Here is a 21,250-nt window from a genome sequence, read left to right on the forward strand (position 1 = left end):
ACCTCATCAACAATGGTACCTGCATAATCAGCGTTTGTATACCTAACCCTGAATTGTACCCCACATCTTTATACTGTAAAAAAAAAGAAAAGAATATTTTAAAAATGATACTTGGATTTCTAACATACATAACAAAATTATGGTGATGTCATTCATTTTTAAAGACTACTGGATGGGTAAGAAAAGCTTTGGGATAAAATCAGGAATTCATTTTGTACAAATTAAGAGACATCCAAGAAGACATATCAATTAAGCAGTTAAGTGTGTGTATACATCTAGAGATCAGTAGAAAAGATATTTTTTCTCTCTATCATAACCATAATCATTATCATCATTATAGGCAAGCCACTTGACATCTCAGAGACTCAATATCTTCATAAATGAAGATAGTATCTACCATCTTATCCCTGTAGAATTGTTACAGGGATCAAAATAATATAATGCATAAATAAGCACTTTGGAAACACACACACATTAAATGTATGAGTATATATGTATGAATAATATTCAGCATTTCAACAGAAAACATGACAACCAATTCTTTACACTTGAATCTCCACCAGCTATCTTCACACATAGTTGTCTTAGACTGTGTTCATTTTATCAGCTCTTAACAGTTAAATCTATGAGAATTCTTCCTTCATGAGTCATGCTATGTAATTGACTCTGGAGTATTATTTTATTTTTTTAATTATATTTTCTGCTTTTCTTTTTTTTTATTATAAAGATGTGGAGTACAATTCAGGGTTAGGCATACAAACGTTGATTATGCAGGTATCCTTGTTGATGAGGTATGCCCCTCCCTCCCCTAGCAGTTTCCCTCAAATGCCAATCCCACCCCCCTTCCCTGACAGTTTCCCCTTTTGCCAATCCCTTTCTTATAGTATTATAATTGTTCAAAGTCCACTTATAAGTGAGAACATATAGTACTCTGTTCTTTGTTTCTGTGATAGGTCACTGAGTATGATTGACTCCAAATCCACCCAAGTTGCGGTGAAGTCCATATGTTTGTGAAGATTCTTTTTTTTTTTTTTTTTTTGAGTTGGAGTCTCACTCTGTCACCCAAACTGGAGTTCAGTGACCGCTCCCGGCCACTGCAGCCTCGACCCGCTGGGCTCCGGTGATCCTTCCACCTTAGTCTTCCAAGTAGCTGGAACTACAGGCGTGTGCTACCACGCCTGGCTAATTTTTTGATTTATTGTAAAGATGAGGTCTTGCCAAGTTGTCCAGGCGGGTCTCAAACCCATGGGGTCAGGCAATCCACTCACCTCAGCCTCCCAAGGCGCAGGATTACAGGCTGAGCCACTGAGTCCGGCTTATTTATGTTTTAAAAAAAAAAAATTTATTTTAAAGTTGTGGGGCACAATTCAGAGTTAGGTATATAAATATTCATTATGCAGGTACCATTGTTGATGAGGTGTGCCCCCCACTCCCTGGGCAGTTTCCCACTACTGCCAATACCATCCTCCCTCATCCTGGTAGTTTCCCACTACTGCCAATTCCTTTCTTATAGTATTGTGATAATTGTTCAAGGTCTGCTTATGAGTGAGAACATGTGGTACTCAATTCTTTGTTTCTGTGATAGATCACTCAGTATTATAGACACTAAGTCTATCAAGTTGCTGCAAAAGTTCATAATTTTGTCCATCTTTATGGCTGTGTAGTATTCCATTGTGTATACTATTTATGTTCTTACCATCCATACTTTCCAAGGAGCAGTCAGTTTTATGTCAGAATTTATCATTATATCATCATTGATTTGCCTTTTTAAGATCCATTTTTCCTGCCAATGTTGTTTAACCTTTAAATCATGACTTGGTGATGATAATGATTATGATGCTGAAGATTTATTTATTTATTTTTCTTAGATTTCGATTCTTACTCTGTGGCCCAGGCTAGAGTGCATTAGTGCTATCATGGCTCACTGCAGCCTCAAACTCCTGGGCTCAAGTGATTCTCCTGCCTCAGCCTCTTGAGTAGCTGGCATTACAGTTGTGTGCCACCACACCAGCACAGCAAGACTTTATTATTATTATCATTTTTGGAGATGGGGGGGATCTTAATTTGTTACCTAGGTTGGGCTTGAATTCCCGGCTCAAGTGATCCTCCTGCCTCAGCCTCCTGAGTAATTGGGATTTTAGACATACACTACTGTGCTGAGCTAAGACTTTATTTTTTAATATCTTCCTAGTATTATAATCTGTGCTGTTCAATTTAGTTATCACTAGCTATGTACGGCTATTTAAATTTTATTTTAAAATTAAAAGTAATGAAAAGCTTGATTGGTCAGTCATACTAGTCACAATTCAGTAGCTCAACAGCCAGATGTAGCTAACATCTACTGCATGGACAATGCATATTACATTGCCGGAGTTCTGATTGCTTTTCCCTATGTTTTAAAAAAATGTTCTCTAACTGGGCATGGTAGCTTACACCTGTAATCCCAGCACTTTGGGAGGTGGAGGCAAGAGGATTGCCTAAAACCAGGGGTTTGAGACCAGCCTGGGCAACCTAATGAGACCTTGTCTCTACAATAAATAAAAAAATTAGCTGGATGTGGTGGCGCATGCCTGTAGTTCCAGCTACTTGGAAGGCAGAGGCAGAAGGATCGCCTGAGCCCAGCAGGTTGAGGCTGCGGTGACTGTGAGCATGCCACTGCACTATAGCCTGGGTGACAGAGTGAGATTCTGACCCCAAAAAAAAAAACATTCTCTAAGCTACAAGTGGCATTTGCAAATTTTAAAGTCTGTTTTCACTTGTCACTATTTCCTACTCTTTGATGAATCAACTGGAATGATCATTATTTATGATATAAAATATACTTAATTTGAAATATGGCTTTACTGTTCACTAAAAAAACTGAAATAACATTTTTGTGTCATTCCTAGGGTGCAGATGTATGTCGGCTTTGGCGTGTCCATCAAGCTTTATACTGCTTTGATTATGATTTGGAGGAAAGCAGAGAAATTAAAGATATGCTACTTGAATGCTTCATAAATATCAATTTTATCAAGAAAGAAGAGGTAAATATGTTTCCCTTTTTGGTCTGTTCGTGAGCTGCTTTTTAATAGATGTTTTTTCCTGTGTTCATTCTGTTGCTGTTTGCACTGCGCTCAGTGTTTTCGCGAAAGTTGGCTTGGCTTTCACGAGCTATTGTATTACTGCACATCATTTTTACCGCATGGCAGTTAGAGAGCAAACATTTTACAAGTCCTTGCTTATTTCATCATTAAATTGGATGATAACAGGTGGCTCTGTGAATCCTGAGGGAGCCATAATTGCATTTTAAATTAAGAATGGTTAAAAATAATGTTGAAAAAGCACTTCCCTATGGATGAGATCTGGCCCTCTGCCCTAATTCCATTTTAATTGGCATGTACTCAAAACTGTCAACACACAGTATTCTCCACTTCTGTTTTCCACTCATCCAGTGAATCCAAAGAGGCTTCTGGCCTGTTGCTGCACTGCCTGTCCTGAGCTGCTTCCACCTGTGACTACTGACACATGAAATATGGCCCATCTGAATTGAGATATGTCTTAAGCGTAAAATACACGTGGATTTGAAGACTTAGTATGAAAAAAATGAATGTAGAATAGTTCATTAATAATTTTCATATTTATTGCACATGTAATATAATAAATTATGTCTTGGATGTATTGCCATACATGAAATATGCTATTAAGTTAATTTAATCTTTACCATTATTAATGTAGTTACTAGAGAATTATTTGCAGGTAAGCTTGTGTAATTCTCCTGTGTTAGGATTCTCTGTAGTCGTTCACTGAGCACTGACTATGTGTCCATGCTGCAGATCCATGGGCCTTTGCTTTTGGTTGCTCCTGGCCTAGCAGACACATCTCTGAGGCAGAAGGAGGAAGTCATCACTCCTCCCTAGAGGAGCTGGAGAAGGGATTTAGGGGAGGAGGAGGAGTGCAAGTTCTGAGGTGCTGAATCAATGAACATTTTCTCAAGGTCTCAAGGCAGTGGCAGAGACAGAAATGGACTCCTGTGTGCCATCTGCAGCCCACTAGTCCAAGGCCTGCATGTGATCAGCACTGACTGAGACCTTCAGCTGTGGAAGTCACAAGAGCTGCATCCAGATCCCTGTTTGTTCACTTAATGGATGGCAGCCTCAGTGTGTTTTCTTTTGTAAAATAGGAACGACAGTTGTTCTTTCACAGGATTCCTGTGAGGAATTAATGAGATAATACGTGTCCAGCCACAGCACAGGCACTGGTGGGTAGGAACCCTTGGGGAGGGCTGCTCTGTGTGGCCCTTGCAGTGTTAGCACCGCCACTATTGGAAGAGAACCTGGACACGGCCTGTGTCTCACTCATCTCCAGCATTCTCTTGAAATGTGGGAAAAGTGAAGAAGTTGGGTTAAGACTTTAGACACTTTTTATTTATGTTGGCATATACATGGGCAGTTGGTGAGTTGCATTTACTTAGCATACACGTATGCGAATGCATAACATAGGCATAAATGTATGTGTGGCACAGCCCCTCTTTTTTTTTTTTTTTTTTTGAGTTGGAGTCTCACTCTGTCACCCAGACTGGAGTGCAGTGGCTGCTCCCGGTCACCGCAGCCTCGACCTACTGGGCTCTGGCGGTCCTTCCGCCTCGGCTTTCCAAGTAGCTGGAAGTACAGGCGTGTGCTACCATGCCTGGCTAATTTTTTGATTTATTGTAGAGATGAAGTCTCACCGAGTTGCCCAGGCGGGTCTTGAACCTGCTTGCTTAGGCAGTCCACTCACCTCAGCCTCCCAAGGCACGGGATTACAGGCTGAGCCACCAAGCCCGGCTACAACCCCTCTTTTTATGTTATGTTATGTTATGTTATTATTTTTTTTTCTTGAGTTGGAGTCTCACTCTGTCACCCAGACTGGAGTGCAGTGGCCGTTCCCGGCCACCACAGCCTCAACCTGCTGGGCTCTGGCGATCCTTCCGCCTCAGCCTTCCAAGTAGCTGGAACTACAGGCGCGCACTACCACGCCCAGCTAATTTTTTGATTTATTGTAGAGATGAGGTCTCACCAAGTTACCCAGGCGGGTCTTGAACCCGTGGGCTAAGGCAATTCACTCACCTCAGCCTCCCAAGGCGCAGGATACAGGCTGAGCCACCGAGCCTGGCTGTGTTATGTTATTAGTAGAGACAAGGTCTCGCTATGTTGTCCAGGCTATTCTTGAACTCCTGTACTCAAGCAATTCTCCCACCTCAGCCTCCCAAAGTGCTGGTATTACAGGCATGAGCCACCGCAGAGCCCCTCCCTTGTTTTAGAAAACTGTTATGCTACTTTGTTTTTTTTTTGTTTTTTGTTTTGAGTTGGAGTCTCACTCTGTCACCCAGACTGCCGGAGTGCAGTGGCTGCTCCCGGCCACCGCAGCCTCGCCTGCTGGGCTCAGGTGATCTTCCACCTCAGCCTTCCGAGTAGCCGGACTAACAGGCATGCGCTACCACGCCCGGCTGATTTTTTGATTTATTGTAGAGATGAGGTCTCACTGCCCAGGTGGGTCTCGAACCTGCGGGCTCAGGCGATCACTCACCTCAGCCTCCCAAAGGCGCGGGATTACAGGCTGAGTCACCAAGCCTGGCTGTTATTATGCTACTTTGAATTTAAGATATCTACATTTAGTTTCCCAGTCAGGCTGAGATGAGTGGATTGCCTGAGCCCGTGGGTTCGAGACCCGCCTGGGGAACTTGGTGAGACCTAATCTCTACAATAAATAAAAAATTAGCTGGGCGTGGTAGCGCACACCTGTAATTCTGGCTACTCAGAAGGCTGAGGCGGAAGGATCACCGGAGCCCAGCAGGTTGAGGCTGCGTTGGCCGGGAGCAGCCACTGCACTCCAGTCTGGGCGACAGACTGAGACTCCGACTCAAAAATAAATAAATAAATAAATTTAGTTTCCTAATCGTTTTATTAATTTGGTCAGTCACTCTGGGCAAACCACAAACATCTTGTACTCTACTAGCAGATTATGTCCATTGAATACTGTTACATTTTTTAACTTGCCTGTTGCAAGCATGGTTACCCTACATTTGAATCAAAGTATATTGGATTTCTGTAGGATTCCAGAGATTGGGCAGTGGTATTGCTGGTAAGCAATGAAGATATAAGGTGCTGTTCATTGGGGAATTTCTTGGTAGATATGTTTTATGCACTTTAAAGAGTATCATTATTGTTTTCATTCTTTTTAGATTCATGTATATAATCTGGTCGCATGCATATAAATTACCATTGCATGATATATTTATGGCTTGAAGACGGTATATTTGGAAATTCCAGGATGCCAAACATTTAGTCTCCTAACTATATGAATTCTCAGTTTTCTCATATATAAAGGAGAAGGTGAAATGGACTGATATTTGATGCCATTCCCACTCACAAATGCTAGACTTAAAACATTTTTTGATTTGAGATTACATAGCCATCTCTGACTGGGTCAGAATGCAGTGTTCATGGACCTATATGATGACTGTTTGCATGTCACCTCTCTGTGCCTGTGGTCTGTGAGGACAGGGTGCTCAGTGTGACTGCTATTCAGCTTTGAGGGAAGGAGGATTTGTGACTCTTGGTCTGTGTAGGTGTCTGAGACAGGTGATACCACCTGAGGAACTTTCCCAACTCAACCTCTTGCATATATTCTAAGTTATAGTTATATGTGCTTCCTTTTTTTTTTTTTTTTAAAGCAGGATTTATTGAGAGGACAGAAAAACTCCCACAGTGGGAGGGGACCTCAGGGGGTTGCCCCCTTGCTTCCTTTTTAACAATAGGTAACATGTAACATTTTTAGGCATTCAAAGAATTGTTTGCTTGTTATTAGGAATTTTTATTTGGTTGCAATTTTAACATTATATTCTCTTTATAGGGAAGAAGATTTCTTAGTTCTCTCTTCAGTTGGAATATAAACTTTATTAAAATGATCCATGGTACTATTAAAAACCAGTTACAGGGATTACAAAAGTAAGTGTTAAAGGTAATTAAAATTCTGTGCTGTCTTCATCTGGTTCAGTCTGTATGATATGACTTGTAAAAGTTGTATTTTAATGTATCGGAAGTTTTAGAAATTATATTTTATAATTTTATGTTGTATCATTGCATCTTTTTTTCTTTTATAGGAAATTATTCTTTTTTAGTAATGATCTTTGAAATTAAGAGTTTAATTTGTGATAATTCTTTTGATAGTTAAATGAGTTGCCAGTTAAATCTTCACCTCCCTGACAGTAAAGCCCATGTCAGTGGTACCTCTGATAACATTTGGAATGGCATGTGTACTTTCCAGCTGAATGTGTAGAGGATTGTATGGCTTGGTGGAAAGAGCCTAGAGTCTACAGGCGCAGCAGTGAATGCGGTAGTCCTGGCTCTGCCCCTCCTTAACATGGTAGTGGTCAGAACTGACATGGCGAATGCTTGCTGTTTGCCAGGCATAGTGCTAAGTACTTAATTTGTTCTGGTCCTGAGTACTTAGTCTGCATTTTAAAAAATTTAATCCTTCTAATTCTCTTTTGAGGTGGGCTCTGGTTAATTTCCCAATGTAAGGTAGCTGTTTAAGTACTCAGTCGGGATTTGATTCTGGATCTTTGATTGCGAAGCTCCTATTATTTGCTAGATGGCTTTCTCATCTTTTCTCATTTTTGGAATGTTCAGATTGAACTAATGGATTTCTAAACTTCTATGATTCTAAAGTCAACTCTGATATTTTACGTCTTCTTGTACCTGAGGAGTTAGTAGCCTAGAAAGTCCAAAATGATTCCAAGTTGAAAATATATTTATATTTAAATTTTTTGACTTTGGAATTTGGTTGTGGGTTTATGTTTTCATAGTTTCACAAAAAATAGTAACATTCTGGGGGAAGCCTTGATTGAGAAGGAGGAAGTCATTTGTCACTTCCTTCCCAAAACCTTTTTTTACTTTCTGCTTCAGGTAGATAACATATCTTTACAGATAATTTGCAAAGCACTAGTCTAAACTGAGTTTATTTTTCCCTAGGGTAGGAGAGTAACTGAATTGATACATGATGAAAGTATGATTCTTTAAACTTGCATTAAAACTATTTTCATCTTTTTAATAGGTCTTTGATAGTATACATTGCAGAAATTTATTTCAGAGCTTGGAAAAAGGCTTCAGGGAAAACACTGGAGGTATTTTCATTTTATCTAATGTTAACACTTATTTTTATTGTAGTTTAATTACTAAATGAATAGTAAAAGAAGTGTTATTTTGAGAACTGTGTTTATGTTCTCTGCCAAAATAAAATCAAATAATGAAAAATTTATGTGATGGAAAGGTGATCCAGTTGCTTACTGAGATGTGTGGTTTGCTCTTTATTAGTTGGTAGCTCTGAACCTGCACTGTTCAGCCACATGTGGTTATTGGACACTTGGAATGTGACTAGTCTGAATCAAGATGTGTTGTAAGTGTAAGAAATACATCAGATTTCAAAGACTTAGTGTGGAAAATGAAGAATATAAAATCTCATTAATACTTTTAAGAAAATATTGAGTGCATGTTGAAATGATAGTGGGGGTATATATTGAGCTAAACAAAATGTAGCTAGCCTTCCCTGTCTGTGGGTTTTGTTTCTGTGGATTAAACCAGTCATGGATAGATATGTGCAGACTTTTTTCCTTCTCATTACTCCCTAGTCATATAATGTAACAACTGTTTATATAGCATTTACCTTATACTAGGTATTATAAGTAAGCTAGAGGTGATTTAAAGTATATGGGAGGAGGTGCGTAAGCTATGTGCAAATACTGTGCCATTTTATATCAGTTACTTGAGCATCCGCAGACTTTGGTATCTGAGGGAGGCCCTGGAACCCAGGCCCCTTGGACACTGAGGGATGCATTCGTGGCTTGCATTCTTTTTTCATTGAACAGTACTGTTCAGGGACCTCAGGACACCTCTTTTAGTTACGTTATTTTCGAGAATTTGGAGACCTTCTCTTTGAATATGTCTAACCACTGACTGTGCAATATTTATATTATGAATATAGGACTGTATACATTGCAATTTCAATTAACCATTAAAAGGCTTTTGGACCAAAAAAAATGTCTTTTATTTCTTACATTTTTTAATACTAGGTTCTCAAACATTTTTCTTTCCCTCTGAGAGTAAAATTTTTACTCTGACTCAGAACAGGGTCTTTTGCAAACCTGTGTTCCGTACTAACTTGGAGTTCCTCCCTGGAGAGCAGGGAAGCACCTGTGAGGTGGACAGAGGCTGCGGGATATCTGGAATTCACTTCTGTCCTCTCTGCTTCTCTGCCTAATTTACGTGTGATTTGTATCACCAAGGTTTATCACTGATTTCTATTTCTAGGAAACAAAAAAAAAATCTGCTATTGTCCTCTGAAGACAACTTTGAGGATGGTTTTACAATTTGTAATTTTGGGGAAAGAAGGGCAAAACCAAGACCTTGTTATGCATTATTATTTGCATTGTGTTTTACTACTGCATACAACTTGTTCTTAGGAAGAAATATTTGCTCTTAGTGTGTTTTGCCTTCTTTTCTCCAATAGTGGTTTAAAAACAGGAGTTTGTAATTAAAAGCTTGGTTATTTGATTAGATGTATACACAGTTTGTACCAACAGCATGTACTTCACAGTCTCACTCCCTTTCCTCTCTTCCCTCCCTCTCTTTAAGTTTTTAAGGCAAATTTCAGACTCTTTGTTTCTATGTGCTTTATTCTACATCTCTAGAAAATATGGCTCTATAATGCCATCAATAATGCTAAAATATTAACAACAGATCCTTGGTATTTTAAGAAATAATCAAGCCATGTTTAAATTTTTCTGTTTGCCTCAAAATGTCTCTTTATGATTTTTAAAAATTAAATTAAGATCCAACAAGTTACCTACATGGCATTTGCTTGTTATGTCATTAAATCACTTATTCTAGAGCCTTCCTCTTTTGTTTTTCTTTTTTTTTTTTTTTTTTTTGAGTTAGGGGTCTCACTCTGCCACTCAGATTGGAGTGCAGTGGCACAATCATGGCTCACCTCAGCCTTGATCTCCTGGGCTCAGGCAATCCTCCTGCCTCAGCCTCCCAAGTAGCTGGGACTACAGTTGTGTGCCACCAGACCCAGCTAATTTTTTGATTTTTTTTTTTGTAGAGGCGAGATCTCACAGTGTTGCCTAGGCTGGTCTCAAACTCCTGGGCTCAAATACTCCTTTCTCCCCAGCCTACCACCAAAGTTTTATTTATTTATTTTTATTATTATTATTATTTTTTAACCTACACTATTGACATGTTGAAAAACAGATAGTTGTTCCATAGAATGTCTACATTCTGATAATTAGCTCTAAAGGTTTGAATTCAACTTTTATGACACAAGTAACTTCCTACATATCTTCATCACAAGTCAGATGATATGTGGTTATCCCACATTAAGTAATGCTAAGACTTATCAGTGACCTACGGTGAAGGAAATATTTTCAAAGATAATAGAGAAGAGGTTAATATTAATAATAGGGTTTCTTTAGGTCCCTCCCTAAAACCATGGAAATCCTACACTTGTATGGGGGCAGGCACAGAGTACAGGGGTAATAGACTATTTGGTCTGCTGGGATTCTGGGCTGCTCTTGGGTTCCTGCCTTATCTCAGTCACTCCACTCCGAGGACTGCTAGTGTACAGGGATGACAAGGAGCTCTCCACCCCTTCCTGCCCAGCCCTTCTCAGCAGCAGCCCTGAGAGATCTTATTTCAGTCAGTTTGGAATCCTAGTTTCTGCCATACAGGTGGTTCCATTTCACTTCTGGGGAGGCTGTTGGAACAGATCCAGTCTTCCAAAGGTCATCTAGGTCAGCAATGACTCAGGAGGGGGTTCCAAACTCATCATATACTCAGTTTCTGAAATTCATCTGATTTAAACTAGCCTTGTGTGGGAGAAGGAAGCCATTTGGCACAGAAGTCATATTTTATCAAAGTAAGATGGCAGAAACTAAGTGTTCTCCTTGTTTATTAAACTAGAGGAATTCTAAGAAGTAGGAACTTATGAAAGCTCTGAAATGATTCAGGGTTGTTCCTCATGAAATAAAAGATACACAGATCTGACTCCTTTTTCTACTCAAATGCTGCACTACTTGTCAGGTAGTCAGGTGGACTCACATGCACCAGGTGCCTCATGTTGCATTTGTTATTTCAGGTAATCGAAAACGACTGCATCCAGGATTTCATGTTCCATGGGATCCATCTTCCACGGAGGTCTCCAGTGCATTCCACAGTGCGGGAGGTGAGACGGTGAATGGATTGGTTTTGAAATAATGTCCCACTTTTTTTGATTTTAGATCATTGTTTTGGTTACATTTTAAAATTTTGTTAAGCTTTCAAAGGTATCAATTAGAGAGATTTCTCAGAAACTTGATATTTGGTGTCTGGCAGCTTTATTCCTACCACCAAAGCTTTATTTATTTATTTATTTATTTATTTATGTATGTATGTTTTTTTTTTTTATTTTTTGACTTGGAGTTTCACTCCGTCGCCCAGACTGGAGTGCAGTGGCCGCTCCCAGCCACTGCAGCCTCTACCCACTGGGCTCTGGCTACCACGCCTGGCTAATTTTTTATTTGTTGTAGAGATGAGGTCTCGCCAAGTTGCCCAGGCAGGTCTCGAACCTGCGGGCTCAGGCAATCCACTCACCTCAGCCTCCCAAAGGTGGGAGATTACAGGCTAAGCCACCGAGCCCGGCTCCACCAAAGTTTTAGTGAGGAAAGCAAAGGTATATTGTTGTTAAGGCAGCTGGAAGTTTATTTGAACAACCTTTATTTTAATTATCTGACATGAGAATTTCCAGAACCATCACTTCTTTTTTTTTTTTTTTTTTGAGTTGGAGTCTTACTCTGTCACCCAGGCTGGAGGACAGTGGCACACTCATGGCCACCCTCATGGCTACTATCTCTTTTTTCAAAGATTTTAGAGGATATTATAAAAATTATTTTTACTATTTACTTTTATATGTTCCAATTCACAATTTGGTGTTCTACAAGTGAAATGGAATAAATGTTTTGATAGATTATCTTGATATTTTGCTGGCATGGCACATGCCTATAATCTCAGCACTTTGGGAAGCTGAAGTAGGAGGATTGTGTGAGCTCAGGAGTTTGAGACCAACCGAGGCAACATAGCAAGACTACATCTCTACATAAAAAAATAAGCTGGGTGTGGTGGTGCTGGCCTTTAGCCCTAGCTACTTGGGAGACTGAGATGGGAGAATTGCCTGAGCCCAGGAGGTTGAGGCTACAGGGAGCTATGACTGTGCCACTGTACTCTAGTCTGGGTGTCAGAGTGAGGCCCCAGCTTAAAAAAAAGATTTTTATTTTGTTTTATTTTTTGAGTTGGAGTCTCACTCTGTTGCCCAGGCTGGAGTGCAGTGGTATACCCCTCACAGCTACCGCAGCCTTGACCTGCTGGACTCAGGTGATCCTTCCACCTCAACTCTCCAAGTAGCTGGAATTATAGGCGTGCGCCACCACGCCTGGCTAATTTTTTGATTTATTGTAGAGGTGAGCTCTCACCAAGTTGCCAGGCTGGTCTCATACCCCTGGGCTCAGGCAATCCTCTCACCTCTGCCTCCCAAAGTGCTGGGATTACAGGCATGAGCCACTGTGCCCAGCAGATATTTTGTTTTTAAAAGATAATCTCAGAATTTAGGTATGAATTTATCCTTGTAATTATGAATGGCCTGACTAAATAAGGTTTATCATCAGTGTCATTACCGCAGTGATAAATGTTTGATTGATCATAAGGATCCTGGCAGGAGGAATTGGAAAATATGGTCTGTTGGGTTGGTTAAGTTAAGCAGATGCTGTTGCTCAGCATTCTAACCCACAGGATGCCTTGTTTGCTTGATGTTAGTTTTGGCAATCATGTGTCAAAAAGCCAGTGAACAAAGATTTCCTCTTTGTTTTTTTCATGTAGTGAAATTGCTGCTATTTGTAGAATATAAATATACTAATTATATTAATTTTGAATGGATATGATGATTTTCAATATTGATAGTTTAAATTATCCAAGGAAAAAGAACGCAGAGATTTATCTAGGCTACTGAATTTTTCAGAGTATTTAAAAATTGTGATTTCATATTTAGGACCAATTTATTCAGTGAATTTCCTCTCCTTCCTTTCCCCCAATCCCAGTGTGGCTTTATTTAGTTGAAATCACTTTGGGTTATTTATTTCACATACACGATTTGATGTTTCAAAATTCCATTTGGTAATAAAGAATTGCATGTTAAACTACACAAGAAAAATTGACATGGTTTCTTGGTATCAAATAACTGACTTTTTTTCATGTTTTATTTTCTGTTGTGATAGTCTGAGTAGTAATGATATTATAAGTATAGATATCACTGTTTGGTAAATGTATGGAAAAATGCACAAAAAGATTAAAATGAAGAATATTAGATTTCACTTTTCAAGTGAAATGTGTTACTGAACTGCAAGTAATTGCTTTTATTACTGTTTTTTATTTTTTATTATAAAGATGTGGGGTACAATTCAGAGTTAGGTATGCAAACGTTGATTATGCAGGTACCCTTGTTGATGAGGTATGCCCCTCCCTCCCTTAGTGGTATCCTCAACTGCCAATCCCACCCCCCCTCCCCTGACAGTTTCCCACTATTGCCAATCTCTTTCTTAAAGTATTGTAATTGTTCTTATCACTGTTTTTAACACATGGTTTCTTCCTCAAATTGTTATTTTAAGTATTACATTTATATGAGAAATCATTTTATTGATTTGTTGAAAGAAGTTTCACAGTGCTTTAGACCTCATTTGAAAATAAGAAATCGGCCGGGCTTGGTGACTCAGCCTGTAATCCCAGCACTTTGGGAGGCCAAGGCGAGTAGATTGCCTGAGCCCACAGATTTGAGACCAGCCTGGGCAACTTGGTGAGACCTTATCTCTACAATAAATCAAAAATTAGCTGGGTGTGAAACATGCCCCTGTAGTTCCGGCTACTTGGAAGCCTGAGACGGAAAGATCGCCAAAGCTAAGTGACACTGGGGTGGCTGTGAGTGTGCCACTGCACACCAGCCTGGGCCATGGAGTGAGACTCCAGCTCCAAAAAAAAAAAAGAAATCCCCAAAGTATTAATTAAAATATTCTAGAATTAGATACTAGTAATGGTTGCACAACTCTGAATATACTGAAAACCACTAAGTCGTATACTTTAAGAGTGAATTTTGTGGTGTGTGAATTGTCTTAATAAAGCTGTTTAGAAAATCTATGGAATAATTATATGATTGATATCAAAACTTGATACTATTGTACATAAAAAGCAAACTATAGACTGATATCAGTTGTAACTATTAATAAAAACAACTGAGCCAGGTGCAATGGCTCACACCTATAATCCCAGCACTTTGGGAGGCCGAGGTGAGAGGATTGTCTGAGTCCACGGATTTGAGACCAGTCTGGGCAACTTTGAGACCAGTCTGGGCAACTTAGTGAGACCTCATCTCTACAATAAATCAAATAATTAGCCAAGTGTGGTGGTGCATGCCTGTAGTTCCAGCTACTTGGAAGACTGAGGTAGAAGGATCACCTGCGCCCAGCAAATCAAGGCTACGGTGGTCATGAGCATGCCACTGCACTCCAACCTGGGTAACAGAGTAAGACTCTTAACTCAAAAAAAAAAAAAAAAAAAACAACCAAGAACAAAAACTCCTAAGTAATTAAGTGAGAAAAAATAATTTCCATACCTTAGATTTTTTGGGGGGAGGGATAGAGGCTCTCTTGAAGCATAGGCTTTTGTTTTACGGCCTATTTAATTTTTTTGTTTCTCATTTTTCACTCATTTTAGTCTTTCGAGGTATGAATTAAGTAAGGCAAAGTTGATTGTTGCTGGGGACAAGAGTCTACAAAGAATTGTGGGAAGTATCTGGCTGGAAAAGAAGGGTGTAGGAAAGAAGAAAGGAATGGAAGCTATAGGAATGATTGTTTTCTGATTGTTCATGAGTTTTGGAAGCCACTTGATACCTAAATTAAACTTGTACCACGAGGGGTCACTAAGCAATGATACCTGTTACAGGGTCTTCAGACAGTATAGAATTGTTGCATGTTGCTAGTAAAGGGTTTGGTCAGGACATTTTGGAATCAGAATGGGCTATAGGAACCACTGGGCACACTCCTTTTCACGTTCCCCTTTCCACATTCCCCTTTCCATTTTACCGTGAAGATTAGAGGTTTAAATGAATTTTTTGAGGTTCTATGGCTGTTGGTAGAATAGCAGAAACGATTAGTTTAAGGCTGTTCATCTTTATTTCAGCTGGAAACTTCTTTCTTAGGATTAACCATGTTTAGTAGTATCCTGTATCTCTCGTAGCTACCCCTGTTAAAGAATCATCATAACATGGATGCCAGAGCCTACTGTGGTAGAGGGAGCAATCCTGCTGTTCTTTTCAAATAATTTTTTTTTTAATTGCCCTTTTTGTTTCTTTCTCTCTCTCTCTCTCTCTCTCTCTCTCTCTTTTTTTTTTGGTCTTTTTGGCCCTTAGGTGCTGAGTTACTTTCACCATCAAAAGAAAGTTCGGCAGGGAGTGGAAGAGATGCTTTACAGATTATACAAACCCATCCTTTGGAGAGGATTAAAGGTATGCATTTTAAGTAGTTTATCTATTTTTCGAATGTACTAATTCTTTTGAATTTAGGATACTATGGTTCAAAATTGCAGTGAGGCTGTAAAAATAAATATGGGGACTAAGTGTTTAGTGAAATTTTGCCACACATTTTTTTTCTTTTATTAAAAGCATTTCTTGAGTCCATTTAACTGAAAATCTGGATTAATCTAGTGCTAACTATACAGTTATTTTCAAATAACTACATTGGGGAAGGAGACTAGAGGCTACATGAAAACAAGGCAGCTGAGACTATGGGTAGGCTGCATTGATGGCTGGGGCTGTCTGGTCCTTGTGATCTAATGAATACACACACAAACATGTCCCCTTAGTTAGAATGTTCTTTGTGACTTAGGCTGGGCTTTGAGGTGAAAGAGCTGGTATTTTCTTAATATCTATTGACATTGAGGTGAGAGTGGCTTAATTTAAGAAAGGTCTTACAAAGTTTGACTAATTTAAATATCATTGTCTTTAACTTGTAAATAAGTCTATGTTGAGATCATTAAAGTATTACTTTGGAAACATTGGACTCAAGCCTTTGTATGTTAACTCATTGGGATTCTGAAATACTCTTCTTTTATCATTACAGGCCAGAAACTCTGAAGTTCGATCAAATGCTGCATTACTGTTTGTTGAAGCATTTCCTATTAGGGATCCAAAGCTTCATGCTATTGAAATGGACAGTGAGATTCAGAAACAGTTTGAAGAACTCTATGTACGTATGTCATGTGGTCAAGCTTCTCAGGGATCTCAGTGCTTTCCAGGCTGGGGCACTTATTACTGGGATATTCCACCTCCCTCTGCAACCACTCAGCTCTGCTCCCACATGCTCCCCAGACCTTGACCATTCTTCACAGAAATGTTCTATTTCTCCCTGGGACTTCTATAACCATGTGGACCTTGGTGTCCTTTGCTCTGAGTTGCTTTCAGGACATTTAATTATTTATTATCTTGTGTGGTGTTAAGCATTGTATGTGAGTTCTTCTTTCCCCAGTGAAGAGGTGGTGTTACGTAGTGGGTAAAGCACAAACTCGGCTGTCAGACCCCTGCATTTGAATTCTTGGCTCTCATTTAATAGCTGTGTAGCTTTGGGCAAGTCACTTAGTTTCTCTGTGTCTTATTTTTAAAATTTATTATTATTATTATTTTTTAGAAACAGTGTCTTACTATGTTGCTCAGGCTGGCCTCAAACTCTTGGGCTCAAGCAATCCTCCCACCCCAGCCTCCTGAGTAGCTGGGACTACAGATGCACAGCACGGCATCCCTAAAATTCCTTTTGAGGATCTGTGGGATAAGTTGCTGAGCAAACCAAGAATCGATTTTGGTAGTTTTTACCAAAAAAACTGAAAACTTTTGCTCTTTTTCGCTCAGGTGTCCAAAGCTATGACCCACTTTAGTTCTTCCCTGCAGTGTTCAGGTGCTTACACTGGTGGAGTATGTGCTGCCAGCGTAGCCACCACCCCTGGTACATTGTGCTGTGCTGTTTCATTGACTTTTATTAAATACTTGGCCCTATCAGACCTTTCACTTGCTATTCCTGATCTAAGTATATGTGAGTATGAAATGATATGTGACTTGCTGGGGAGCCATTCAGTTTCTCTAATGGGAGGCAGCAGAGTGATGATGAAGATGGGGTTGGACCTGTTTTATCGTGAATCCCAGCTCTGCCACTTCATGGGCATGATCTTGTCAAATTACTTTCTTTAGTCCTGTTGCTTTAAATCTGGGGATAGTGATATTTTATAGGATTGTGATAAGTTTAAATAAAAAATTATATATGAAGTGTTTAGCTCAGTCTCTTGTGCTAAGACGGTAGTGGTTATTTTCCATGGAATACAAAAATTACGTAAAGTATTAAGATTGTCTGATATACTCTTAGGCATATATTGGTGAATCCTGTGTATCTTGTACTAGAAATGCAACTGAGTTTCTAGGGAGATAAGTTGAGGCTAATGATAGAGTGGAAGGTTTGTGGGGCATCAGCTCTCTGGGGGATGCACGGGGTGTCAGTTGCTCCAGATCTTGGACATATATGAGGATATTGGCTGAGTAAATAGTGTAACTTGATCTAAATGCCTAAATTTCTATTCCAGTCATTCCTTCAAGTTATCTTAATTGTAAATTGAAATCTAATGTGAGAATGTTATAGTTGCTAGAAGTGTCATATGAATGAAAATGTTGTTTCTAAGGTATGAAGGGTGATGCAATTTTAGCAATTATGTAATATGTACATTCTAATAAGCTTCAGAGGCAGGACCTATGCAAGAATTGTTTTACAGTTAAAAATACATGGGGAGCTGGGCGTGGTGGCTCAGCCTGTAATCCCAGACTTTGGGAGGCCAAGGTGAGAGGATTGCCTGAGCCCAGGGGTCCGAGACCAGCCTGGGCAACTTGGTGAGACCTCATCTCTACAATAAATCAAAAAATAAGCCAAGCATGGTAGTACGTGCCTCTAGTTCCAGCTATTTGGAAGGCTGAGGCAGAAGGATCGCCTAAGTCCAGCAAGTCGAGGCTGTGGTAGCCATGAGCATCCACTGCACTCCAGCCTGAGAGACAGAGTGAGATTCCAATTCCAAAAAAAAAAAAATTCATGGGGGACCCCAAAACCCTGGAATTAATTTTTTTAAATTGTGTATTTATTCTTGTTCAAACTTCAGTCACCTTTAAAGTACTTTCTATTTGATGTAGCACACCTATCAAGATACTTTTTCACTGCTCAAAACAGTTTTTGAACTCGTCAGTTTTGATGCCTTTTAGTGCTTCTGCCATTTTTTGTTTTATCTCTTTCACATTGGCAAAATGTTTCCCTTTGCATACTTCATTTATCTGGGGAAACAAAAAAAAAGTTGCATAGGATAAGGTCAGCTGAATAGGGAGGGTGGGGCACAGTGGTCATGCTGTTTTTGGTTAAAAACTACTGAAAACTCACCACTGAACTACAAGGGGCCCACCCTTCAAAAGATAATTTCGGATTTTTTGGGGCCTTCTCAAGAGAAAGAAAGAAAAGAGAGAGGGAGAGTAGCCACACAGTGGAATATATGAAGCCATAAAAAACACTATAGGTTAGCCAGGCATGGTGGCTAACACTATAACTCAGTACTTTGGGACACTGAGGTGGGAGAATCACTTGAGCCCACAGTTCGAGACTAGCCTAGGCAACATAGCGAGACCTCATCACTACAAAACATTTTTAAAAAATCTAAAACAATGCAAAAAATTGCTATAGGTTAATATTTCTTAACATAGTAATAGGTTTATGGTACATTATGTTTTGAAGAGCAAAATATAAATATGAAAGATATAAAAAACAGCAACAAAATTTGCCAGTAGTCATCTATATTGGGCAGTGGAAGTACACTCTACTGCACTCCAGCCTGGATAACAGAGCAAAATCTCTCTCTCTCTCTCACACACACACACACACACACACATACACACACACACACACACACACACACACACAGAGTGCCAAAAATATGTATACATTTTAAGAAAGGAAAAATCTGTTTTAAAACTGTAATACTTGATATATACTGCTAACAAAAGATGAATACAAGTCACGTTTGACTTCTGCAATTACAAGAGGTACTCAAAGTGGTTCCCACAAGTGTCTAGACACTTCTGATTATGGCGAACATTTCTTAAAATGTGTATACATTTTTTTTGTCACCCCTGGTATATGAAGAGGGACCCCCAGAAATAATTTATAAAAACACTGTGTATTCTTACATGTTTAGATTTCAGTCACCTTCACCATTTGATGTAATACACCTATTGAGATGCTTTTGCTACTGCTCAAAACAGTTCTGAACCTATCAATTTTGATGCCTTTTAGTGCTTCTGCTGCTTTTTGTTTCACCTCTTCCACATGGGCAAAACATTTCCCTTTAAGGACCTTTTTCATCTACAGAAACAAAACAAATCAAAAAACTTGGGGTGAGGTCAGGTGAATAGTGAGGGTAGGTCATGGGGGTCATGCTGTTTTGGGTCAAAAACTGCTGAACACTTGGTGCAATGTGGGCAGGTACGCTTATAAATCACCCATCATGAAATGGGCAAATGTGTTGAAAGACTCAAAACAAAATTCACTAAAGCCAAACACAATCTTTCACAACAATGCTAGCTGGTACAATGATGCTGATGGGTTCCACTTACCTAGAGGGAAAACCTATAGTACAAGGGACCTGCCCTCTAGAAGATAATTTTGATTCTTTTTGGGGGGGTTCTCCCTCATATTTGTTCTTTTTAAGTTGCATTTCTTACACTTCTGCATTTCCTTCTTTTTTTAATTTTTAGATTCAAGGCATATATACACAGTATAGATCTATTGCTTCATGACAAGGTTTGGACTTCTGTTTGGCTGGTTGGTCACTCAGGTGGTGGACAAGGTTCAGGTGGTTTTCCAACCTTTATCCTCCTCCCCCTTGAGGAGTCCCCAGTGTTTGTTGCTCCTCTTCTTGTGCCCATGTGTACCCAGCATTTAGCTCTCACTTAAAAGTTTCAACTCCAAATCTACATTTAAAATGGACATTTGATAAAGAAAGGCTTGTGTGTAAGCAACATATCCTAAGGAAGCTGTGAATCACTTCTGGGAGTGAAATAAACTAGTGGTGGGGAACTGATCACGGCCAGTGCATATTATGAGCTGGAAGTAAGTTAGTCAGTCTTGCTTTGCTGTTTTATGTCCTTGAGTAACGGGAGCCAGGTGTCTCTGATTACTTGAATCCCAAAATGGTCCTTTATTTTTTTTTCACATTTAATTTGTGTTTGGCTAGGTAGAGAATTTTATGTTCCAGGTTATATTTCTTTAGGACTGTCAAAGCATTTTGTATTATTTTCTAGCATTGAGAATTTCTGAAACTTTCTCCTTTATCTTTTATTTTTTCCCCCTCTGCTGGTGCACCATGACATTCATTCGACCTGTTTGAGTCCTTAGACAAAGGAAATTTTCTTAGTGATCTTTTTGTTTTCCTTCTGCTGTCTGTCCTTTTCCTAGCTCCCCTTGTGGGGGCATTGCATCATAGCAGTAGATTGCCGGGTTGGCAAACGTTCTCCTGCACCCATCACACTCTTCAGCTGCAGCATAGAAGCAGCTGCAGACAACACAGGGACAGAGGAGGAGGGCCATGTTCCAATAAAACTTAGTGGACAGTGGTTGTGCAGTAGTGTATGCTTGTGGTCCCAGCTACCCGGGAGGCTGCGATAGGAGGACCACTTGAGCCCAGGAGTTCAAGGCTGCCATGTGCTTATTGCGCCACTACACTGCAGCTTGGGCAACACAGCAAGGCTCCATCTTTAATTAGAAAAAAATAACAGACAGTCAGGAGTGTTCTGCACATTATGGTGTTTTGCAAGTGAAGTGGAATAAATATTTTGATAGTTTATCTTGATAAGATATTTTGTTGGCTTGTTGCATTGGCTCATGCCTAATTCCAACACTTTGGGAGGCCAAGGCAAGAGGGTTGCTTGAGCCCAGAAGTTTCAGACCAGCCAGGGCAAATAGCAACTCATCTCTATAAAAAAAATCACAGCCTTTGGGAGGCTGAGGTGAGTGGATTGCCCGAGCCCGAGGGTTCGAGACCTGCCTGGGCAGCGAGACCTCATCTCTACAATAAATCAAAAAATCAGC

At 39.7% G+C, this 21,250-nt stretch overlaps 1 protein-coding gene across 1 annotated transcript in view; it reads left to right on the plus strand.

Annotated features, from left to right (window-relative positions):
- NCAPG2 (non-SMC condensin II complex subunit G2) overlaps positions 1–21,250 on the plus strand; it is a 103,297-nt gene that overhangs the window by 14,192 nt on the left and 67,855 nt on the right. The window contains exons 6-11 of the mRNA XM_021717137.1: positions 2,889–3,023; positions 6,871–6,965; positions 8,074–8,143; positions 11,152–11,238; positions 15,502–15,597; positions 16,211–16,336. Coding sequence (XP_021572812.1) covers positions 2,889–3,023; positions 6,871–6,965; positions 8,074–8,143; positions 11,152–11,238; positions 15,502–15,597; positions 16,211–16,336 — 609 coding nt within the window. The remainder of the gene's footprint in view (positions 1–2,888; positions 3,024–6,870; positions 6,966–8,073; positions 8,144–11,151; positions 11,239–15,501; positions 15,598–16,210; positions 16,337–21,250) is intronic.

Source organism: Carlito syrichta, unplaced genomic scaffold (assembly GCF_000164805.1).
Source record: "Carlito syrichta isolate Samal-C Ts95f unplaced genomic scaffold, Tarsius_syrichta-2.0.1 Scaffold309314, whole genome shotgun sequence".
Classification (NCBI taxonomy): domain Eukaryota; kingdom Metazoa; phylum Chordata; class Mammalia; order Primates; family Tarsiidae; genus Carlito; species Carlito syrichta.